The sequence below is a fragment of the Rhinatrema bivittatum genome, chromosome 2, assembly GCF_901001135.1.
Source record: "Rhinatrema bivittatum chromosome 2, aRhiBiv1.1, whole genome shotgun sequence".
Lineage (NCBI taxonomy): Eukaryota > Metazoa > Chordata > Amphibia > Gymnophiona > Rhinatrematidae > Rhinatrema > Rhinatrema bivittatum.
In genome coordinates, this window is record NC_042616.1 from 716,692,469 (window position 1) to 716,712,191 (window position 19,723).

Below are 19,723 nucleotides of genomic sequence, written 5' to 3' on the forward strand. Positions count from 1 at the left end.
AATTAATAGCAGTGGCTATTCTCTAAGTATAATTGATTAATAGCCATTACTGGACTTCTCCTCCAAGAACTTATCCAAACCTTTTTTGAACCCAGCTACACTAACTGCACTAACTACCTTCTCTGGCAACAAATTCCAGAGCTTTATTGTGCGTTGAGTGAAAAAGAATTTTCTCCGATTAGTCTTAAATGTGTTACTTGCTAACTTCATGGAATGCCCCCTAGTCCTTCTATTATTCGAAAGTGTAAATAACCGAGTCACATCTACTCGTTCAAGACCTCTCATGATCTTAAAGACCTCTATCATATCCCCCCTCAGCCGTCTCTTCTCCAAGCTGAATAGCCCTAACCTCTTCGGCCTTTCCCCATAGGGGAGCCGTTCCATCCCCCTTATTTTGGTTGCCCTTCTCTGTACCTTCTCCATCGCAACTATATCTTTTTTGAGATGCGGCGACCAGAATTGTACACAGTATTCAAGGTGCGGTCTCACCATGGAGCGATACATTTATAAACATGTTAAGAAGCATCAGTTTCAGTACAGATCCCTGAAGCACTCCACTGTTTATGCTTGTCCACTGAGAAAACCAACCATTTAGACCCACTCTCTCTGTTTGCTATTTTTTAACCAGTTTACAATCCACAATTGGACTTTGCCTCCTATCCACTCACTTTTTAATTTTCTCAGGAATCTCTCCTGGGGTACTTTGTCAAACACCTTCTGAAAATCCAAATAAACTACATCCATGGGGTCACCATTATCCACATATTTAATTCTTCAAAAAAAAAAAAAAAAAAAAGCAGATTGGCGAGATGAGATTTCTCTTGTGTAAAGCCATGCTGGCTGTATTCCCATTAAAACATGTGTTTCTATATGTTCTGTGATTGTTTTCTTTAGAATAGTTTCCATGATTTTTCCCAGCATTGTAATCAAACTCATCAGTCTATAGGTTCCCAGAGCCCTTTTTAATGACTAGTATTACATTGGCCACTCTCCAGTCTTAAGGCACGATGAACAATTCCAAGGACAGGTTATAAATTACCAGTAACAGATTTGTAATTTCATTTTTTAGAACTCTGGGGTGTATACCATCTGGTCCAGGCAATTTGCTACTCTTTAGCTTGTCAAAAGGCCTTATTACATCTTCCAGCTTCACAGTGATTTGGTTCAATTCCTCTATATTACCACCACTGAAAATAATTTCTGGCACAATTATCTCCCCATCATCATTTATTTATTTATTAAAGTTTCTGTGCCGGTATTTGGTGGGGCCTGTCATATCGGTTTACATAGTTTCATTAAAACATTTGTAACAAAATCTTCATTACAAATAATATACCGACAATACTGAAAAATTAAAAGCTTCATTACAATTTTTTTTTATAAAAATGGCCTAATAAACAAGACTAATAAACAATAACATTCAATACTGTGACTGACTCATCTTCATTTCGCATATATCAGCCATCTCTCTGGTTGTGATGGACTTATCTACCCTAAGTCCCCTTTTAACCCCTCGATCATCTAACCGTCCAACTGACTCCCTCAAAGGCTACCTGCTTCAGATATATTCAAAAAGGGTTTTATTATGACTTTTTACCTCTACAGCCAGCTTCTTTTAGCTTGCCTTATCAAAGTTTTACAGTTAACTTGCCAATGCTTATGCTTTTTCCAATTTTCCTCAGATGGATCCTTTTCAATTTTTGAAAGAATGTCCTTTGGCTAAAATAGCTTTTTTCACCTCACCTTTTAACCATGCTGGCAGTTATTTGGCCTTCATTACACTTTTTTTTTTTAATGTGTAGAATACATTTCAACTGGGCTTCTAAGATGATATTTTTAAACAAGAGACATATAGGAATGGCCTGAATCCAAAACTTATCATAACTTTAAAAACAGTAATTAAACAGATAAAAAAAAATATACGAGAAAATATATATGTAACATAATAAATTAAAAAGATGTAATACAAATACAAAAAATAAGAACATATTGTATTAAAGATCTTTAATTATTACATTTAGAACTTAAGAACATAATAATTGCTATACTGGGTCAGACCAAGAGTCTCTCAAGCCCAGTATCCTGTTTCCAACAGTGGCCAATCCAAGTCACGAGTACCTGACAAGTACCCAAACATTAAATAAATCTCAAGCTACTATTGCTTATTAATTAATAGTATATGGATTTTTCCTCTAGGAACTTATCCAAGCCTTTTTTAAACCCAGTTACACTAACTACTGTAACCACAGAGCTTAACTATGCGCTGAGTGAAAAAGAATTTTCTTCAATTTGTTTTAAATGAGCTACTTGCCCCTAGTCCTCCTATTATCTTAGAGAGTAAATAACCGGTTTCTATTAACTGTTTCAAGTCCTTTCATGATTTTGTACACCTCTTTCATAACCCCCTCAGTCGTTTCTTTTCCAAACTGAACAGCCCTAATTTTCTTAGTTCAGAGGACAGCCGTTCCATGCCACTTATTTTGGTTGCCCTTTTCTGCACTTTCTCCACTGCAACTATATCTTTTTTGAGATGTGGTAACCAGAATTGCACACAGTACTCAAAATGTGTTCTTACCATGGAGCGATACAGAGGCATTATGACCATCCATCGTTTTATTTGCCATTCCCTTCTTAATAATTCCTAATATTGTTTGTTTTTTGATCGCCACAGCACACCAAGCCAATAATTTCAATGTATTATCCACTATGATGCCTAGATTTCTTTCCTGGGTGGTAACTCCAAAGACAGAACTTAACATTGGGTAACTACTACAAGGGTTATGTTTCCCTTTAAGCATCACTTTGCACGTTTTCATTTAAATTTCATCATTACTATGTTACATAGATATTTTCTCATTTTATTTTTATCTGTTTTAATTTGTTTAAGTTATGTTAGAAGTGGCACAGAATCCAAAAACTATTTGTCTGTTTCCTACGGTGGTTTATTCATCTCTCCTTACTTTTATTTTTAAACAATAACCACACTGGGTGTAAACTTTTAACTTTTGTAGCTGCAACTTTCAGATTTTTTCTATTTCCCTCATTTTAGCAAAGTCTCCTTTTTGAAAGCTTAATACTAGAACTGTAGATTTACTTAACATCCTCCCAGTCATTAAGTCAAATTTGTTACATATTGCCGAGTAGCCCAACCATAGTTCCTTAAGAACATAAGAACATAAGAAATTGCCATGCTGGGTCAGACCAAGGGTCCATCAAGCCCAGCATCCTGTTTCCAACAGAGGCCAAAACCAGGCCACAAGAACCTGGCAATTACCCAAACACTAAGAAGATCCCATGCTACTGATGCAATTAATAGCAGTGGCTATTCCCTAAGTAAAATTGATTAATAGCCATTAATGGACTTCTCCTCCAAGAACTTATCCAAACCTTTTTTGAACCCAGCTACACTAACTGCACTAACCACATCCTCTGGCAACAAATTCCAGAGCTTTATTGTGCGTTGAGTGAAAAAGAATTTTCTCCGATTAGTCTTAAATGTGCTACTTGCTAACTTCATGGAATGCCCCCTAGTCCTTCTATTATTCGAAAGTGAAAATAACCGAGTCACATCTACTCGTTCAAGACCTCTCATGATCTTAAAGACCTCTATCATATCCCCCCTCAGCCGTCTCTTCTCCAAGCTGAACAGCCCTAACCTCTTCAGCCTTTCCTCATAGGGAAGCTGTTCCATCCCCTTTATCATTTTGGTTGCCCTTCTCTGTACCTTCTCCACCTCAACTCCATCGCACAAAATCCAGCATGCCACTAAGAATTAGGTCTAAAATGGCTCCCCCTCTCGTCACTTCCTGGACTAACTGTTCCATCTAGCATTCATTTATTTTATCTAGAAACTTTACCTCCCTAGCATGTACTGATGTTATATCTACCCAGCCAATACTGGGGTAACTGAAATCTCCCATTATTACTGTACTGCCAAATTTATTAGCTTCCCTAATTTCTGTTAGCATTTCATCATCCATCTCTTCATTTTGGACAGGTGGACATTAGTATACTGCCAACACTCTTCCCCTTCACACACAGAATTTTCATCCATAAGTATTCTATTGTATATTTAATCTCCTACAAGATCTTTATCTATGCCATCACTAACAAAGCGCCACCACCCCCCACCACCACCAAGTTGATTCACCCTATCATTGCGATATAATTTGTATCAAGGGGGTTGGAGAAGTTCCCCATAGATCCTTCTTCAGACCCAAGATGTAGTGAACACTAACCCAGGACCCCAATGATGATGTAGGTGATTGGAGCAGGGCTCTCAGTAGTCTCTAAGGGGCATATTCCTAGGGAATACGCCAGATGATGGTATCTCAGACTCCTTCCTCAGACTGGCTGGACTCCACAGCGAGATCTCACCCCTGAGGCCTCTTATGAGAACTCCCACAGCACAAAGGTGATAGAAAGACTCCCCCCTTGAGGGAATAAATTTGACACTCTGGACAGGAGTGGTTGAAGAGTGCCCCCCTTGTTTCTGGCTATCAGCGAGGCAAAAAAAGGCTACACCAATCCTGCTACCTAGAGTTGGGGAGAGACTACGTCTTCCAAAAAAAATATATATATATATAGGATCATCATTCTTGAGAAGCTCACACTGAACTACAACAGGGGCCCTCCTGGACCAACTGAGCCTGTGACTGTATAGAGATCAGAGGTACTATGGAACATATTGGCTCAAGTTTCTCCAGAAAAGTGCCTGCTCAAGGAGCTTCAACATAGATGCTGCTCTCAAAATGGCAAGAGTTAAGCAAAGGGAATCCCCTTCGGGTCCTCCTGCTAGCCGATCCCTTCTCAAATGTGCTCAGTGCATCAACAGGGATCAATGCACCAACTGTGCCAAGGGCAGGAGCGAGGAAGGATCTGTTATTGAATGCAGGCCTGATCTTCCGACTGCATCAAGAGTGCTGAGGCCTTATGCGTCAAGGGCACGTGTAATGACAGCACCAGAAGCATAATCAGCACAGACTGTAGCAATGCCACAAATGCAGTCTGAAGTTGCTTGGGACAGTTCTCTTTGGAGCTGAACATGATGTTAGTTTTAATCCTTTTTTTCAGTAGTAATGACAAGTGCTGTTGTGTCTCTGCCAAGGCAGCGAGGCAATTCAAAACTAGATTATATGAGAAAAACTTAGAAGAATGGACAAAAAACAGCTGAGGGACTCACAAAGCAGCACTCATTTGGGAACTCCCACGATGCTCTGTAGAGCAAAAGTTCTAAGAGCTAGAAAAGAAGGGTTCATTCAGTACCATCAGGTGAATTCACCCTACGTCATGGCTAATTCAGCCTGTTTGTTGATGGAGAAACCATCAAATCCAAAAAGGCATCTTTTAAAAAAAAAGAAAGCAGAACCTAATGAGGAAAATATGAAGGAACATAAGCACTACCAAATTAGATATAAATCATTAATAAAGTTGGCCAAAAGAGAATTTGAGGAGAGATTTATCAAAGAGGCTAAAGATAATCATAAATCTTTTAAGTAAATTAAAAACCAAGAAAACAGTCACAGTTGGATCATTAAATGACCAGGGGCTAAAAGGGGCTTTCAGGAAGGATAAAAACCATACTTGCAGGCACTGCCTCCAGTGTATGTAAATATATCTCATGCATATTCATTGAGGATGTCCAGAAAACCAGTCTTGTTGCTGCATTCCTGGATCAGAGTTGCCTACCCCTGTTATAGACAATACACTGAAATTCTCAGCTCAGTATGCAGTGCCCTTGGGGGAAAAAGTTAACCACTCCTCTTAAGACAATTAAAGTTTTGCATAAACCACCGGGTTAATGCAAATTACGTTTAACAGTATTTATATAAAGTCATTTTATATTAATGAGCTATATATGAATTTGCATATGATGCAATATTTTTCCACAGTGATGCCAAATGTTTTGCATTAATGGTAATGCAGGAATATATGTTATTGTTAAAGCACATTAACAGACATTTAATGCATGCTATTGCCCCCAAAAGAGTAGTTAATCACTGGAACAAGTTACCAAGAATCTGGTAAACATCTCCCTTGATAGAGAATTTTAGATGCAGCTTAGATAAACGTCTATTTGGAAAGGCTAAGGGACAGCGATTTTTCCTGAAGCAAGGAGGTAGACTAGATAACTTCTTGAAGTCCCTTCCATCCCGAAAAGTCTATACTAAAACTAATGCCACAAAAATGCTTTTAAGAAAGCAGAGTATAGAAAATGATGGGGTTATATATAGTTTCCCAGTTATATACATATGATGGAAAAAGAGCATCTTCCCTATATTTACAGGGCCACCCAACTTCAGAACTAATTTTTCAAGAATTTGTTTTTCAGCCTGGCCACAATGCGTTCCTCTGTTATCTCGTCCCCAGATGTCTTTTCTTGGCTAAAAATGCAGCAGAACAACAAAATAAAACTTTTTTTTTCACTGTCAAACTGCAATTTTCAACTAAAGAAGTTTCTTTCACGCAAGAATCATCTTATTGGTTTAAAATGTAGGTATGCCTTGTGGAAATTCTAAGATGCATAATTATAAATGGCACTGATCACATAATCCCCACTGTGTCAGAAAGGGGATTATTAGAGTCCTAGTTAGCATGCCTTTAACAAAAATCACATTTACATTCTACTCCTTAAAAGAAAGGTTCCACAGAATACATTTCCAGCTTCTAAGAAAAATGTTCCTACTGGGATAATGTTATGCTTCCACAATCAAACTCAAGTCCATTTGTGGTTAACCAAAACCATTTCTAAGTATTTAAGCTGTCTCTTTTCTGAATGCATTTTACTGGAACGTTAGAGACAACATATAATAAAACATTGCAGTAATCAAGTTACTGCTCTAGAAAAGTATAAATTGACAACTGTTTTAATTGTTGCTTAGTCATTACAGAAATGAATAGGGCACTTTTGTTCTCATACATTGTGGGCAACACTAACTGGACTCAGAGCTAGCACAAGACATAGGCTATTAAATTGCTTTTTCGTTTCTTGTCACAATCTGTCACAAATACAACATATCTTTTTAAAGTATCTTCTGTTCACTGTACTAGTGCACTGATTAATGCCATAAAACTGCATCTGGAATTATAATGATTCATATGGTCTTTAAACAAACTGAAATGACTTACAAAAAAAAAAAAACTTCCAGATTATTTTTTAAAGCGACAAAAAAAAATAGCAAATATAGTTAAAAAGCTTTTTGCTTTCCAACAGAACAAAAATGCATGCTCTCTACTGTTGCTAATATTTATTAAGTACAAATTTTATTTTTATTAGCTGAAATATAGTTTACACATTATTCTGTGTTAAGATGTACTTTTATAAGTTTTATATGTTCACCATCACTGCTGCCTATGATGGAACTGTTTTGAGATAAACACAGGGCAAGAAAAAACATTTAACCTTCCTCTGCCTGAAACAGTCATTGCTAAACAATGAAAGGATGACAGCATGCAGCGTCCTCTTGCTCTCTCTGATTCACATGAAGATTTCAATCATACCTGTGCAGGTACTTCAGCCTTCAGTCAAAGGATTATCAGATACAATATTAATGTCCGAAGAAAATACTTACAGTTTTATTCCGCAACCTAATAATGTCAGAGACTGAGCCTGCTCCACAGTACTCCATGACAATCCACAGGTCAGTGTTCTTAAAGTAGCTGCCATAGTACTTCACTACATAATGGCTGAATAAAAAAAATCAAAACACATATATCAACAACTTCAGAATAAGAAAAAACACATTTTATTACGTCCTACATTACAGGTCCTATCAAATTCCTCAAATTTTTACGTACATTATTACATCTCAGACACCAATCTTACATGCATACACAGAAAAAAGAGAAAGACTATTTTAGTTTTGTCCACAGAACCACATGTAGCATCAAATGTTCTACCATTTTTAAACCTACCATTGCCTTTGATGCACACTCCTCAAGCAATAAGCACTTATTTTACTCTAACAACTTACAACAGTGTCACTCCTATGAACAGCTGGAGATACTTCTTGTGGAATCCCGTATGAGATGATAGAATACCTAAAAAAAAAAAAAATGCCCTTTCTGCAACAAAACACCTTATGTCCTGGTCATGGATGTCCATTTGCCTGCAACACTCTAGGATGCAGTATTCTGGGCTGTGTTACTTAGATGCTGTGCCAGCAAAGACAAGGAAGGCAGCTGAGCCTGTGGAGCCACTGCTCCACACTACTAGGGAAAGCAGGCATTAGATGGCTATGCATGTGATGAAAGTTTTGTGCCAGTTACCGGAGCCCTGGAGCAGATGGCTGACCACACGCTTTGATCACAGCTACCACCAGAGGGCACTGTAGTGAGGAACAGCAGGAAATGGTAGCTGGAGCCGTGGATCCTGCAGTCAGTCACAAGGAGGTGACCAGTCTGGGTAAGAGAGTCATGCCTGCTGGGGAAAAATGTCCGTAACATCTGTACAGCCCAGAATGTAAAGCACATCCAATTTATTTTGTATTACTAGAAGCTATCTAACTATCTAGGTGACGCGTGAAGTCCGCCACCTTCGCACCTGTCTGGTGCGAAGGTGGCGGACCTCACGCGTCACCTAGATAGGATTTTAGACAGTGCTGGGGAGGAGCCAGCTATCGTGGTACATGTGGGCACCAACGACATAGGAAAATGTGGGAGGGAGGTTCTGGAAGCCAAATTTAGGCTCTTAGGTAGAAAGCTTAAATCCAGAACCTCCAGGGTAGCATTCTCTGAAATGCTCCCTGTTCCACGCGCAGGTCACCAGAGGCAGGCAGAGCTCCGGAGTCTCAATGCGTGGATGAGACGATGGTGCAAGGAAGAGGGATTCAGTTTTGTTAGGAACTGGGGAACCTTTTGGGGAAGGGGGAGTCTCTTCCGAAGGGATGGGCTCCACCTTAACCAGGGTGGAACCAGACTGCTGGCGCTAACCTTTAAAAAGGAGATAGAGCAGCTTTTAAACTAGAACAAAGGGGAAAGCCGACAGTCGCTCAGCAGCGCATGGTTCGGAGAGAGGTATCTTTAAAGGATACTAATGATGCATTAGAATTAGGGCATCCCGACAGTGAGGTTCCAATAATTAGAAAAGTAGTCCAAGTGCCTGTAACTAAAAACTCACCTGAGCTAAAAAATTCTAACTTATCCCTATCAATTAAAAAGCAGAATGAAAATACAAACAAAAAACAAACTTTGAAATGTTTGTATGCTAATGCCAGAAGTCTAAGAAGTAAGATGGGAGAATTAGAATGTATAGCAGTAAATGATGACAGACTTAATTGGCATCTCAGAGACATGGTGGAAAGAGGATAACCAATGGGACAGTGCTATACCGGGGTACAAATTATATCGCAATGACAGAGAGGAGCACTCAGGAGGAGGTGTGGCGCTTTATGTCCGGGATGGCATAGAGTCCAACAGGATAAACATCCTGCATGAGACTAAATAAAAAATTGAATCTTTATGGGTAGAAATCCCTTGTGTGTCAGGGAAGACTACAGTGATAGGGGTATACTACCGTCCACCTGGTCAAGATGGTGAGATGGACAGTGAAATGCTAAGAGAAATTAGGGAAGCTAACCAAATTGGTAGTGCAGTAATAATGGGAGACTTCAATTACCACTATATAAGAACAGTTAATTATTAAGTGCAACGAACTACACTTGTCTCACAAAATAAACGTCGCATAGATTATAATTTTTTAGATTTTTTTATGTGCATAGAATTTATCTGGAACAATGGACCATCATAACACCCTTGGTTTTTTAGGCAGTAAGCCACACTTTCAACCTTACAGGGTCATGTTTAATCATCGGTCCATTAAATGTCTTTTGTCTTCTTTATTCAAATGTTCTCTTACTCCTTCTTTTTTATCTTTTTTATAATTAGTAAAATCCTTTATAATAAATTCAAAGACGGAATTGCCTTACTTGTGCGGAGCGCCGCTGCGCTTCCGACCTTTATCTCCTGTGCCGCCGCGCTATTATCTCCAGCGCTGTCGTGCTTTACTTTGCAATAAATTTAAGACGGAATTGCCTTACTTGTGCGGAGCGCCGCTGCGCTTCCGACCTTGGAAGCGCAGCGGCAAAGTAAAGCGCAGCGGCAAAGTAAAGCACGACAGCGCTGGAGATAATAGCGCGGCGGCACAGGAGATAAAGGTCGGAAGCGCAGCGGCGCTCCGCACAAGTAAGGCAATTCCGTCTTTGAATTTATTATAAAGGATTTTACTAATTATAAAAAAGATAAAAAAGAAGGAGTAAGAGAACATTTGAATAAAGAAGACAAAAGACATTTAATGGACCGATGATTAAACATGACCCTGTAAGGTTGAAAGTGTGGCTTACTGCCTAAAAAACCAAGGGTGTTATGATGGTCCATTGTTCCAGATAAATTCTATGCACATAAAAAAATCTAAAAAATTATAATCTATGCGACGTTTATTTTGTGAGACTTCAATTACCCCAATATAGATTGGGTAAATGTATCATCGGGTCACGCTAGAGAGATAACGTTCCTGGATGGAATAAATGATAGCTTTATGGAGCAATTGGTTCAGGAACAGACGAGAGAGGGAGCAATTTTAGATCTAATTCTCAGTGGAGCACAGGACTTGGTGAGAGGTAACGGTGGTGGGGCCGCTTGGCAATAGTGATCATAATATGATCAAATTTGATTTAATGACTGGAAAAGGAACAGTGTGCAAATCCAAGGCTCTCGTGCTAAACTTTCAAAAGGGAAACTTTGATAAAATGAGAATAATTGTTAGAAAAAAACTGAAAGGAGCAGCTACAAAAGTAAAAAATGTCCAAGAGGCGTGATCATTGTTAAAAAATACCATTCTAGAAGCACAGTCCAGATGTATTCCACACATTAAGAAAGGTTGAAAGAAGGCAAAACGATTACCGGCATGGTTAAAAGGGGAGGTGAAAGAAGCTATTTTAGCCAAAAGATCTTCATTCAAAAATTGGAAGAAGGATCCAACAGAAGAAAATAGGATAAAGCATAAACATTGGCAAGTTAAATGTAAGGCATTGATAAGACAGGCTAAGAGACAATTTGAAAAGAAGTTGGCTGTAGAGGCAAAAACTCACAGTAAAAACTTTTTTAAATATATCCGAAGCAGAAAGCCTGTGAGGGAGTCAGTTGGACCATTAGATGATCGAGGGGTTAAAGGGGCACTTAGAGAAGATAAGGCCATCGCGGAAAGATTAAATAATTTCTTTGCTTCGGTGTTTACTGAAGAGGATGTTGGGGAGGTACCCGTAATGGAGAAGGTTTTCATGGGTAAGGATTCAGATGGACTGAATCAAATCACGGTGAACCTAGAAGATGTGGTAGGCCTGATTGACAAACTGAAGAGAAGTAAATCACCTGGACCGGATGGTATACACCCCAGAGTTCTAAAGGAACTAAAAAATGAAATTTCAGACCTATTAGTAAAAATTTCTAACTTATCATTAAAATCATCCATTGTACCTGAAGACTGGAGGATAGCAAATGTAACCCCAATATTTAAAAAGGGCTCCAGGGGCGATCCGGGAAACTACAGACCGGTTAGCCTGACTTCAGTGCCAGGAAAAATAGTGGAAAGTGTTCTAAACATCAAAATCACAGAACATATAGAAAGACATGGCTTAATGGAACAAAGTCAGCATGGCTTTACCCAGGGCAAGTCTTGCCTCACAAATCTGCTTCACTTTTTTGAAGGAGTTAATAAACATGTGGATAAAGGTGAACCGGTAGATATAGTATACTTGGATTTTCAGAAGGCGTTTGACAAAGTTCCTCATGAGAGGCTTCTAGGAAAAGTAAAAAGTCATGGGATAGGTGGCGATGTCCTTTCGTGGATTGCAAACTGGCTAAAAGACAGGAAACAGAGAGTAGGATTAAATGGGCAATTTTCTCAGTGGAAGGGAGTGAACAGTGGAGTGCCTCAGGGATCTGTATTGGGACCCTTACTGTTCAATATATTTATAAATGATCTGGAAAGAAATACGACGAGTGAGATAATCAAATTTGCAGATGACACAAAATTGTTCAGAGTAGTTAAATCACAAGCAGATTGTGATAAATTGCAGGAAGACCTTGTGAGACTGGAAAATTGGGCATCCAAATGGCAGATGAAATTTAATGTGGATAAGTGCAAGGTGATGCATATAGGGAAAAATAACCCATGCTATAATTACACAATGTTGGGTTCCATATTAGGTGCTACAACCCAAGAAAGAGATCTAGGTGTCATAGTGGATAATACATTGAAATCGTCGGTACAGTGTGCTGCGGCAGTCAAAAAAGCAAACAATGTTGGGAATTATTAGAAAAGGAATGGTGAATAAAACGGAAAATGTCATAACGCCTCTGTATTGCTCCATGGTGAGACGGCACCTTGAATACTGTGTACAATTCTGGTCGCCGCATCTCAAAAAAGATATAATTGCGATGGAGAAGGTACAGAGAAGGGCTACCAAAATGATAAGGGGAATGGAACCACTCCCCTATGAGGAAAGACTAAAGAGGTTAGGACTTTTCAGCTTGGAGAAGAGACGACTGAGGGGGGATATGATAGAGGTGTTTATAATCACGAGAGGTCTAGAACGGGTAGATGTGAATCGGTTATTTACTCTTTCGGATAGTAGAAAGACTAGGGGGCACTCCATGAAGTTAGCATGGGGCACATTTAAAACTAATCGGAGAAAGTTCTTTTTTATTCAACGCACAATTAAACTCTGGAATTTGTTGCCAGAGAATGTGGTTAGTGCAGTTAGTATAGCTGTGTTTAAAAAAGGAGTGGCTAAGTTCTTGGAGGAGAAGTCCATTACCTGCTATTAAGTTCACTTAGAGAATAGCCACTGCTATTAGCAATGGTTACATGGAATAGACTTAGTTTTTGGGTACTTGCCAGGTTCTTATGACCTGGATTGGCCAATGTTGGAAACAGGATGCTGGGCTTGATGGACCCTTGGTCTGACCCAGTATGGCATTTTCTTATGTTCTTAAGCTACTAAAAAATATCCATTAAAAATGTATATGTATATATTTCCATTACCTGCTTCTGTCCTTGTGGGGGTACCCAACATTTAACATACTTATGAATTCAAATTCAGTTATATTATTTATTCCTTCTTTTACCTTCATCACATCCCACAAAGAATTCCTGTTCTCTCTTCAAACTGCTGGAATAAGCGCTATTAAATCAGTTACTCAGAGGACTACTGTAGCTCAGATTGTGTGCAGTTAGGTTTGCTTGGGCCCTACTACTGAACAGAATAAAAAGGAGTGGCAGTAACTGATGCTGTGTATCAAAATGGGGAAATCAGGTCCTGCGCAGCATAGAGGTAAGCCACGGTAACAGACAGGAACCAGATTTTTACAGAAAAAAAAAAAACAAGACACCTTAGAAGAGTGAAAAACAGAAAAAAGAATTCCACTTTCAAAACACCCTCCTATCACCTTTGGTAGATATGAAATCGAAAAACAATGCTGGAAGTACGTCTGCAAATGATAGCCCAGTCCTGATAGAAAAGCTTCTGCTAGTGGGTCTGTTAATTATGCATGCAAAAAAAACTAGACCTCAATGGCCAATGAGCAGAAATCTGCAGCCTCAATGTTTTTGTAAGATGACCTTCACACTTTCAGCCTCGTCAATGTTCCACATGTAATATTTCCGAGGTTACGTTCTGAATACTTGCAGCTGTACCACTTCCCAAATGGCCAGCCTTCCCAGAGTTCCTCACAAATCTTGCAGATGTTTCTGCTTTGAAATCAATGAGAACTTAGTGGGGGACTTTGGCATTCTTTGCCATAACAGAAAGTGATACCCCCTGCCCTCTAACTACCACAATAAAGCTGGTGTTAAACTTGCCGAACAACGTTAGACTTAACTACCACATCTTAATCAGGTCAAAACTCAGCTGCCCACTGCTGTATTAATAATAAAGGCTTAAATGATAAACCATACTGTTCCACAACGAGTGCATTATCAGAAACAAGAAGGTATGGGTGGCTAATAAAGTCCTTAAGTTCCCAGAGTTTACAGAATAGCAAAGCACAAAAGCTGAACATAGAGCAGTTAGAACAAAAATGTGCAAGGCTTAAAACCGCCACTCGTCCGTGGGAGACAGTGGCATCTTTAGCCCAGAATAAGGTGGCTGCAATATTCAGACCTGATCAGGGCCCTGGAAGGAGCAAATGGTATCGGGACCTTGGAGGAGAGAGAGAAGGTTTCAAAAGGGATGGAGGAGAAGAGAAAAATGAGAGGGCTGGGGGGGGTGAGAGGAAGAAAGATTCGGGAGGCATGACTGAGGAGGAATGGGTGTGGAGAGAGGAGGAGGAGGAGAAAGAGAAATGGATAAGTGAGGATGGGGGTGCACTCCGCAGAAATACATTCACCATGTACTCTTGCCACCTGACTTTCAAAAGCAATTATTGGGGGGAGCAGAAATACATGGCAAGTATATCCTAAAGGAATTTCAGAATCCCTGCCAACATGCAAGATTTATATACAGCTACCATACTCCCTCACGTCCGAGCCTCACAGACCAGGGACATGACGGAACATAAAGTTACTCCTCAGGCCGGGGTGTCCTACGCCACACCATGCAGTCAAGTCTTCCAGTGCACCAAAGAATTCCTTCAGCAGAGAAAGGAACCACAGAGGACTGACAGTGCAGCCGAACAGTAATAGCACAAAGAGATCTCACGGACAGGTCCCTCTCCACTGCATTCTCTACAACTTAGAACAAGCCCTTGAATTTTCCTGTGCTCAAACTTAAATTGGAAGCTTTACATGCAAGGACTTTGCTACTATGGAAATTTAACTTGTACAGAAATATCTATCCTAACAAAGGTTATATATAAATATCATCAAACCAGCAAAAAGTATTACAATTTCTGGTTTCAAAAGATTAATATTTTGTTTTTCCCATGGCATTCTTCTTTTTCCTAGTTACAACGCAAGGGGGTAGGGTGTGTGAATTACTCTTTCATCTGCACATTTCCCAAGCCCTTGTCCTCTCTCTGGAGGCTCAATGATTTCCTTTCAGTGTACATGGCTGAGCAAGGCAGACTGTGAAGGGAGGTACACTCTGGATGTCTAATTACCACCGGTACCAAAACAACAAACCTCACGTTAAATTATTTAGTAAAAGCAGAGCTAGAACTGGGGGCATGAGCAGCAGGGCTGCTTTTACCTATGGCCATAAACACACAAGGCTCTGCCCAATGACTATATTGGCCAGTACCCCAAATCTCAGTCAGCAGAAATAGTTGTCTGCTTCCTGCTCCAGCCCGTCCTCTCCCAAGCTGCACGGAAGGAACAGGAGGAGAGAGGAGAGGGAGGAGCCTAGAGCCCACAGAGCACAGTGCAAAGCAGATAAAAACCCTCTGCTCCCTTTCTTGTTCCCTCCCTCCTTTCCTATCTGCAAGGAACAGGAACTGTAGGGGGGCAGGACAATGCTGGATTCTGTTTTCGTACGCATATTTCTATTTCTAATTTGTGATCCCTTATTCTGTCTGTGGTCTGTATGTGTGACTAAGGTATTCTGCTGGTTACTAGAGGTTCTGTAGTAGTCTCGCTCGTTCTGTTACTGTCAGGTGGAATATTTCCAGCATTGTCTTTTCATACAGGGTTGTTGCTGTTTTGAGTTCTGGGACTTAATGCTTTGCTGGCAGGGCAGACTTGCTATATAAGTTCTGAATGCTTTTTTTGTAGGGTTCTGTATTAGTTCACAAAGTGCCTGGCAATGGAAGGACTTTGTCTCTGTTACTAATAACATAATTTGAATATTTTTCTTACGATAAGGAGTAATGGTAAACATTCCTGTTCTACGTAATCAGCCATTTCATTGTATGAATTTCTTTTAAATGACAAATTTAGGTATTTCTTGGGATTTTTTTTTTTTTTTGCTGTCTTGCCTAAAAATCACAGATGACACATTCATCAGACACTGTGGCATTATAATGTAATATACTTGTATTATATATAAAGGTATAAAGATATAGACAGACATAGGTATATACACACAGAGTAAAAATATGATGTCCAGTTATAAAATGTTACTGGTTTGTTCTGGTGCGAAGGCTTGTGGTAGGGACATGATGACTGTTGAGTTTAATTATTAACAACTCTGGGGAGGGGGGACCCATGAGCCTAAAAATCAATTGGTGAGGACCCAAGGCTGAAGGACCTAGGGAAGTGGCTGCCAGGACAGTCATCTTTTCAGGACACTGCACTAAATACGTTTGTGTTGGAGATAATAGGGGCTGCCTCAGGGCCTGTGGGTGCATAATAGCTTGCAGACCCTTTGCTGATTTTAAGTTTCTGCAGCTATTGCTGCTGCCATTCCATTCAGATCTACAGCACTGCAGCCCAAAAAGCATAGGAGGAAGGAGAGAAGAAAAAGTGGGTGGGGGGAGGGAAGAAGGCTGCCACTGGGTGGGGGGGTGAAGGGTGGAGCCAAAAAGAGACTCTTGCTGGGAAGGGAAAGAGAGGGAGAATGTTGGTGGGGGAGAGGGGGCTGCTGCTGCTGGGCCGGGATTTGGGGGAAATGTATTTATTTAAAATCATTTTTGAGGGGGGCGCTGTTGCGCACGCGGTGTGGATGGACGTGTGAGACCTGAGCTCCCGAAATTGGGCTCTCTCTACCCTTATTTTTCACGCGTTCTACTTCAACGGGATACTATTTTTGCTGCCCGCTGTTCTTTATTGCACAAACCATGGCTGCAAAGAAAAAAACAACCGATCTTAAGCACTACGGGTTCCACAGGCAACCGCCAGAGTTTTCTGTACCCAGCGAGTCGGGGGATGACGCGGCGCACCTCGAGGCGAGTAGCGGGGATGTGACTGTTGAGTCGGGCCCGACCCTCCCCCTCACTGATTCAGTCGGGCGCGCGGAGCTCCGGGGCTGGTTTATGGAGATACGTGCAGACTTACGACAACACCGCAGTGAGCTCCTGGCTTCCATGGCGGAGATTAGAGAAGATATGGCGGCCCTGGGCAATCGAGTAGACGAACTAGAGCAGACGGTGGAGGCGCAAGCTATCAATATGGCGTCTCATAACACGCAGCACCATGCTTTGCAGGCTGAGAACCAGGCGATCTTAGAGAAGCTTGAGGACATTGAAAATCGTTCGAGACGCAATAACCTCAGAATTAGAGGCGTCCCCGAAACCGAAGCTTATAGTGATGCCCTGGAGGTGGCTCGGAAAATTTGCCTTTTTTTTCTCGACCTGCGCTCAACAGCGGAGGCCCCGGAGACGGTGGGGGACACTCCCTCTGTTGCCATTGAAAGAGCGCACAGAGCACTAGGCCCTCGTCTTCCTAACAAGACTAGAGACATTATTTTTTGCCTTCGTGATTTCCCATTGAAAGCACAAGTTTATGCGGAGTCGAGGAAACAGCCCACGTGGCTTTGGGACAGATTGACAATTGCTCTATTTCAGGATTTAGCTCCCACAACATTGAAAAAGCGCTATGATCTCCGGGAAGCCACAAAAACCCTGCGGGAGGCACAGGTCCGTTACCGATGGACCTTCCCTTTTGGACTTTCGTTCCTAGTGCAGGGAGTCACGTATAGAGTAAAGACCCTAGCAGAAGCGGCGGAGGCCTTTAAAGCGGCGAATCTTCCGTTTTCCTTCACCCTGCCTAAACCAGACTCGGGGCTACCAAAGAAGGCCACCATTGCTCGCTGGCAAAGGGTACCTAATGGGAGACGACGCCTTCGCAGACAGCCCGATGAATCGGGATCCTCTTTTCAGGAGCAGGGTTGACTGTTTATATGGGGATCCGGAACATTCTAACTCTTACTGCGTTTTTCTCATGCAACGCTTGTTTTGTTGTTTCAGATGTTCTACTGTTAACAGATTTCTTTGCTACGCCTGGGGAAGGTGATATACATTACAATTCTTGTGCATGTGCTATATGCCTTCACTATATATCTATTCCTGTTGATGTATTTCTATTTGTTAGTTGGAGGGGGGAGGGGCCCTTTGGGGGGCTGTGTAGTCAGCATGCTGCCACACTCGCCTGCTTTTGCCCCTAGCGGGTGGGCGCTCTGCCGGATAGGTTGGGCAGACGTTGGGTTTTTTTGGGGGTTATTATCCCTAACACCTTGCACTTGTATATATATGTATCTTCTTGATGACAAGCATTTCCCTGTTCTCATTATTAGCTGGCGGACAAGTTTTGTTCGTGCGCTCCTTGCCTTTTATTTGACACACCATGCTTAAGCTGTTTTCTATAAATGTGAAGGGGCTACACACTCACAGAAAGAGACAACTACTATATCAGGACTTATGAGCCCTCCATGTGGACATTGCGTTGCTTCAGGAGACTCACCTGAAAAAGAGACATGAGAAACTGCTAGCTCACTCCTCCTATCCATACCAATACTTTGCTTCCAGCACTGTGCGATCCAAGTATACTGGTGTGGCCATACTGGTATCGTCAAATGTGGTACATGAAGTGTTGCATCAATTCAGTGATCCAGAGGGACGTATATTGGTCCTGGTGTTACGCATTGGATCTGACGTCTTTACATTTGTGAATGTATATGCACCCTGCACGGCGCAAGCGACCTTTTTCAAGACTCTTGAGGATTGTTTGAATTGCACTGCGAACAACCACTTGGTGATTGGTGGCGACCTCAACCTGACGCTTCGCCCTCATCTGGATGCTGTTAGTGGGGGTTCTTGTGCCTCTGGAGCGGCTCGTAGTTCTATCCTTCACCTGATGGATAAATGGAATCTTATCGATATTTGGCGTCAACGAAACCCCCGCTCTCGACAATATACCTTTTATTCGCATCCTCACTCTACTTATACCCGCATTGACTATTTACTAGTGGACAAAAGTTTGCAGAACTCTATAACCAGGGTGGAAATAGAACCCATTACATGGTCTGATCATGCACCCGTGTGGTTCGACTTCAAGGTTCCTGAGGTGATCCCGGGCACCCGGTACTGGAGACTTAACGAGAGCCTTCTGGAGGATGATGACTATATTAAAGTGGCTGATTGCCGTTTATCAGAATATTTCCGGAATCAATCATCTTCAGATACTTCTGTCCCTGTGATCTGGGAATGCTCTAAGGCGTTTATCCGTGGAGAGTTTATTGCCCGGGCATCTTACTGTAAGAAATTAGAAGGCGAAAAACGATCTAAGTTTCTACAGGACATCAGATCTCTCTCTCTGCAACATATGCTTAACCCAACTTCGGCGATATTTAAGCGGCTCAACCATGCCCGCCAAGCACTCCTACACTTGGATGATGCGCGCATCGTGCATGCTTTGAATCTTACGAAACAACTCTAGTTCGAAGGCGGCAACAAGGCTGGTCGCATGTTGGCGCGTAGACTTAAGAAGTCCATGTTCCGCAACAGTGTTGCCAAAATCAAAAACTGTCAAGGTGTTATGCAAACCACCTCCGCTGACATCGGTGCTTGCTTTACCCAATTTTATGCCACCCTTTATAGCGCCCGTGAAGACATCACACAATCCGCTATTGATCAATATCTGCAGACCATTGATCTCCCAGTCCTAAATTCTCGACAACAGCAGCTGTTGGATAATCCCATATCTTTGATAGAAGTTCAACAAGCGATAAAAACTCTCAAATCAGGCAAGGCACCTGGCCTAGACGGGCTAACCAGCAAATATTATAAAACTTTCTCTACAACGTTGGCTCCACATCTAACTGATCTGTTTAACGCTCTACGAGAGGGAATGGTC

General features: G+C 41.3%; 1 protein-coding gene across 1 annotated transcript in view; it reads right to left on the bottom strand.

Moving 5' to 3' along the window:
- The window catches only part of STK3 (serine/threonine kinase 3), a 671,555-nt gene that overhangs the window by 567,150 nt on the left and 84,682 nt on the right, over positions 1-19,723 (bottom strand). Inside the window, exon 4 of the mRNA XM_029591777.1 lies at positions 7,572-7,686. Within this exon, the coding sequence (XP_029447637.1) occupies positions 7,572-7,686 (115 nt within the window). The remainder of the gene's footprint in view (positions 1-7,571; positions 7,687-19,723) is intronic.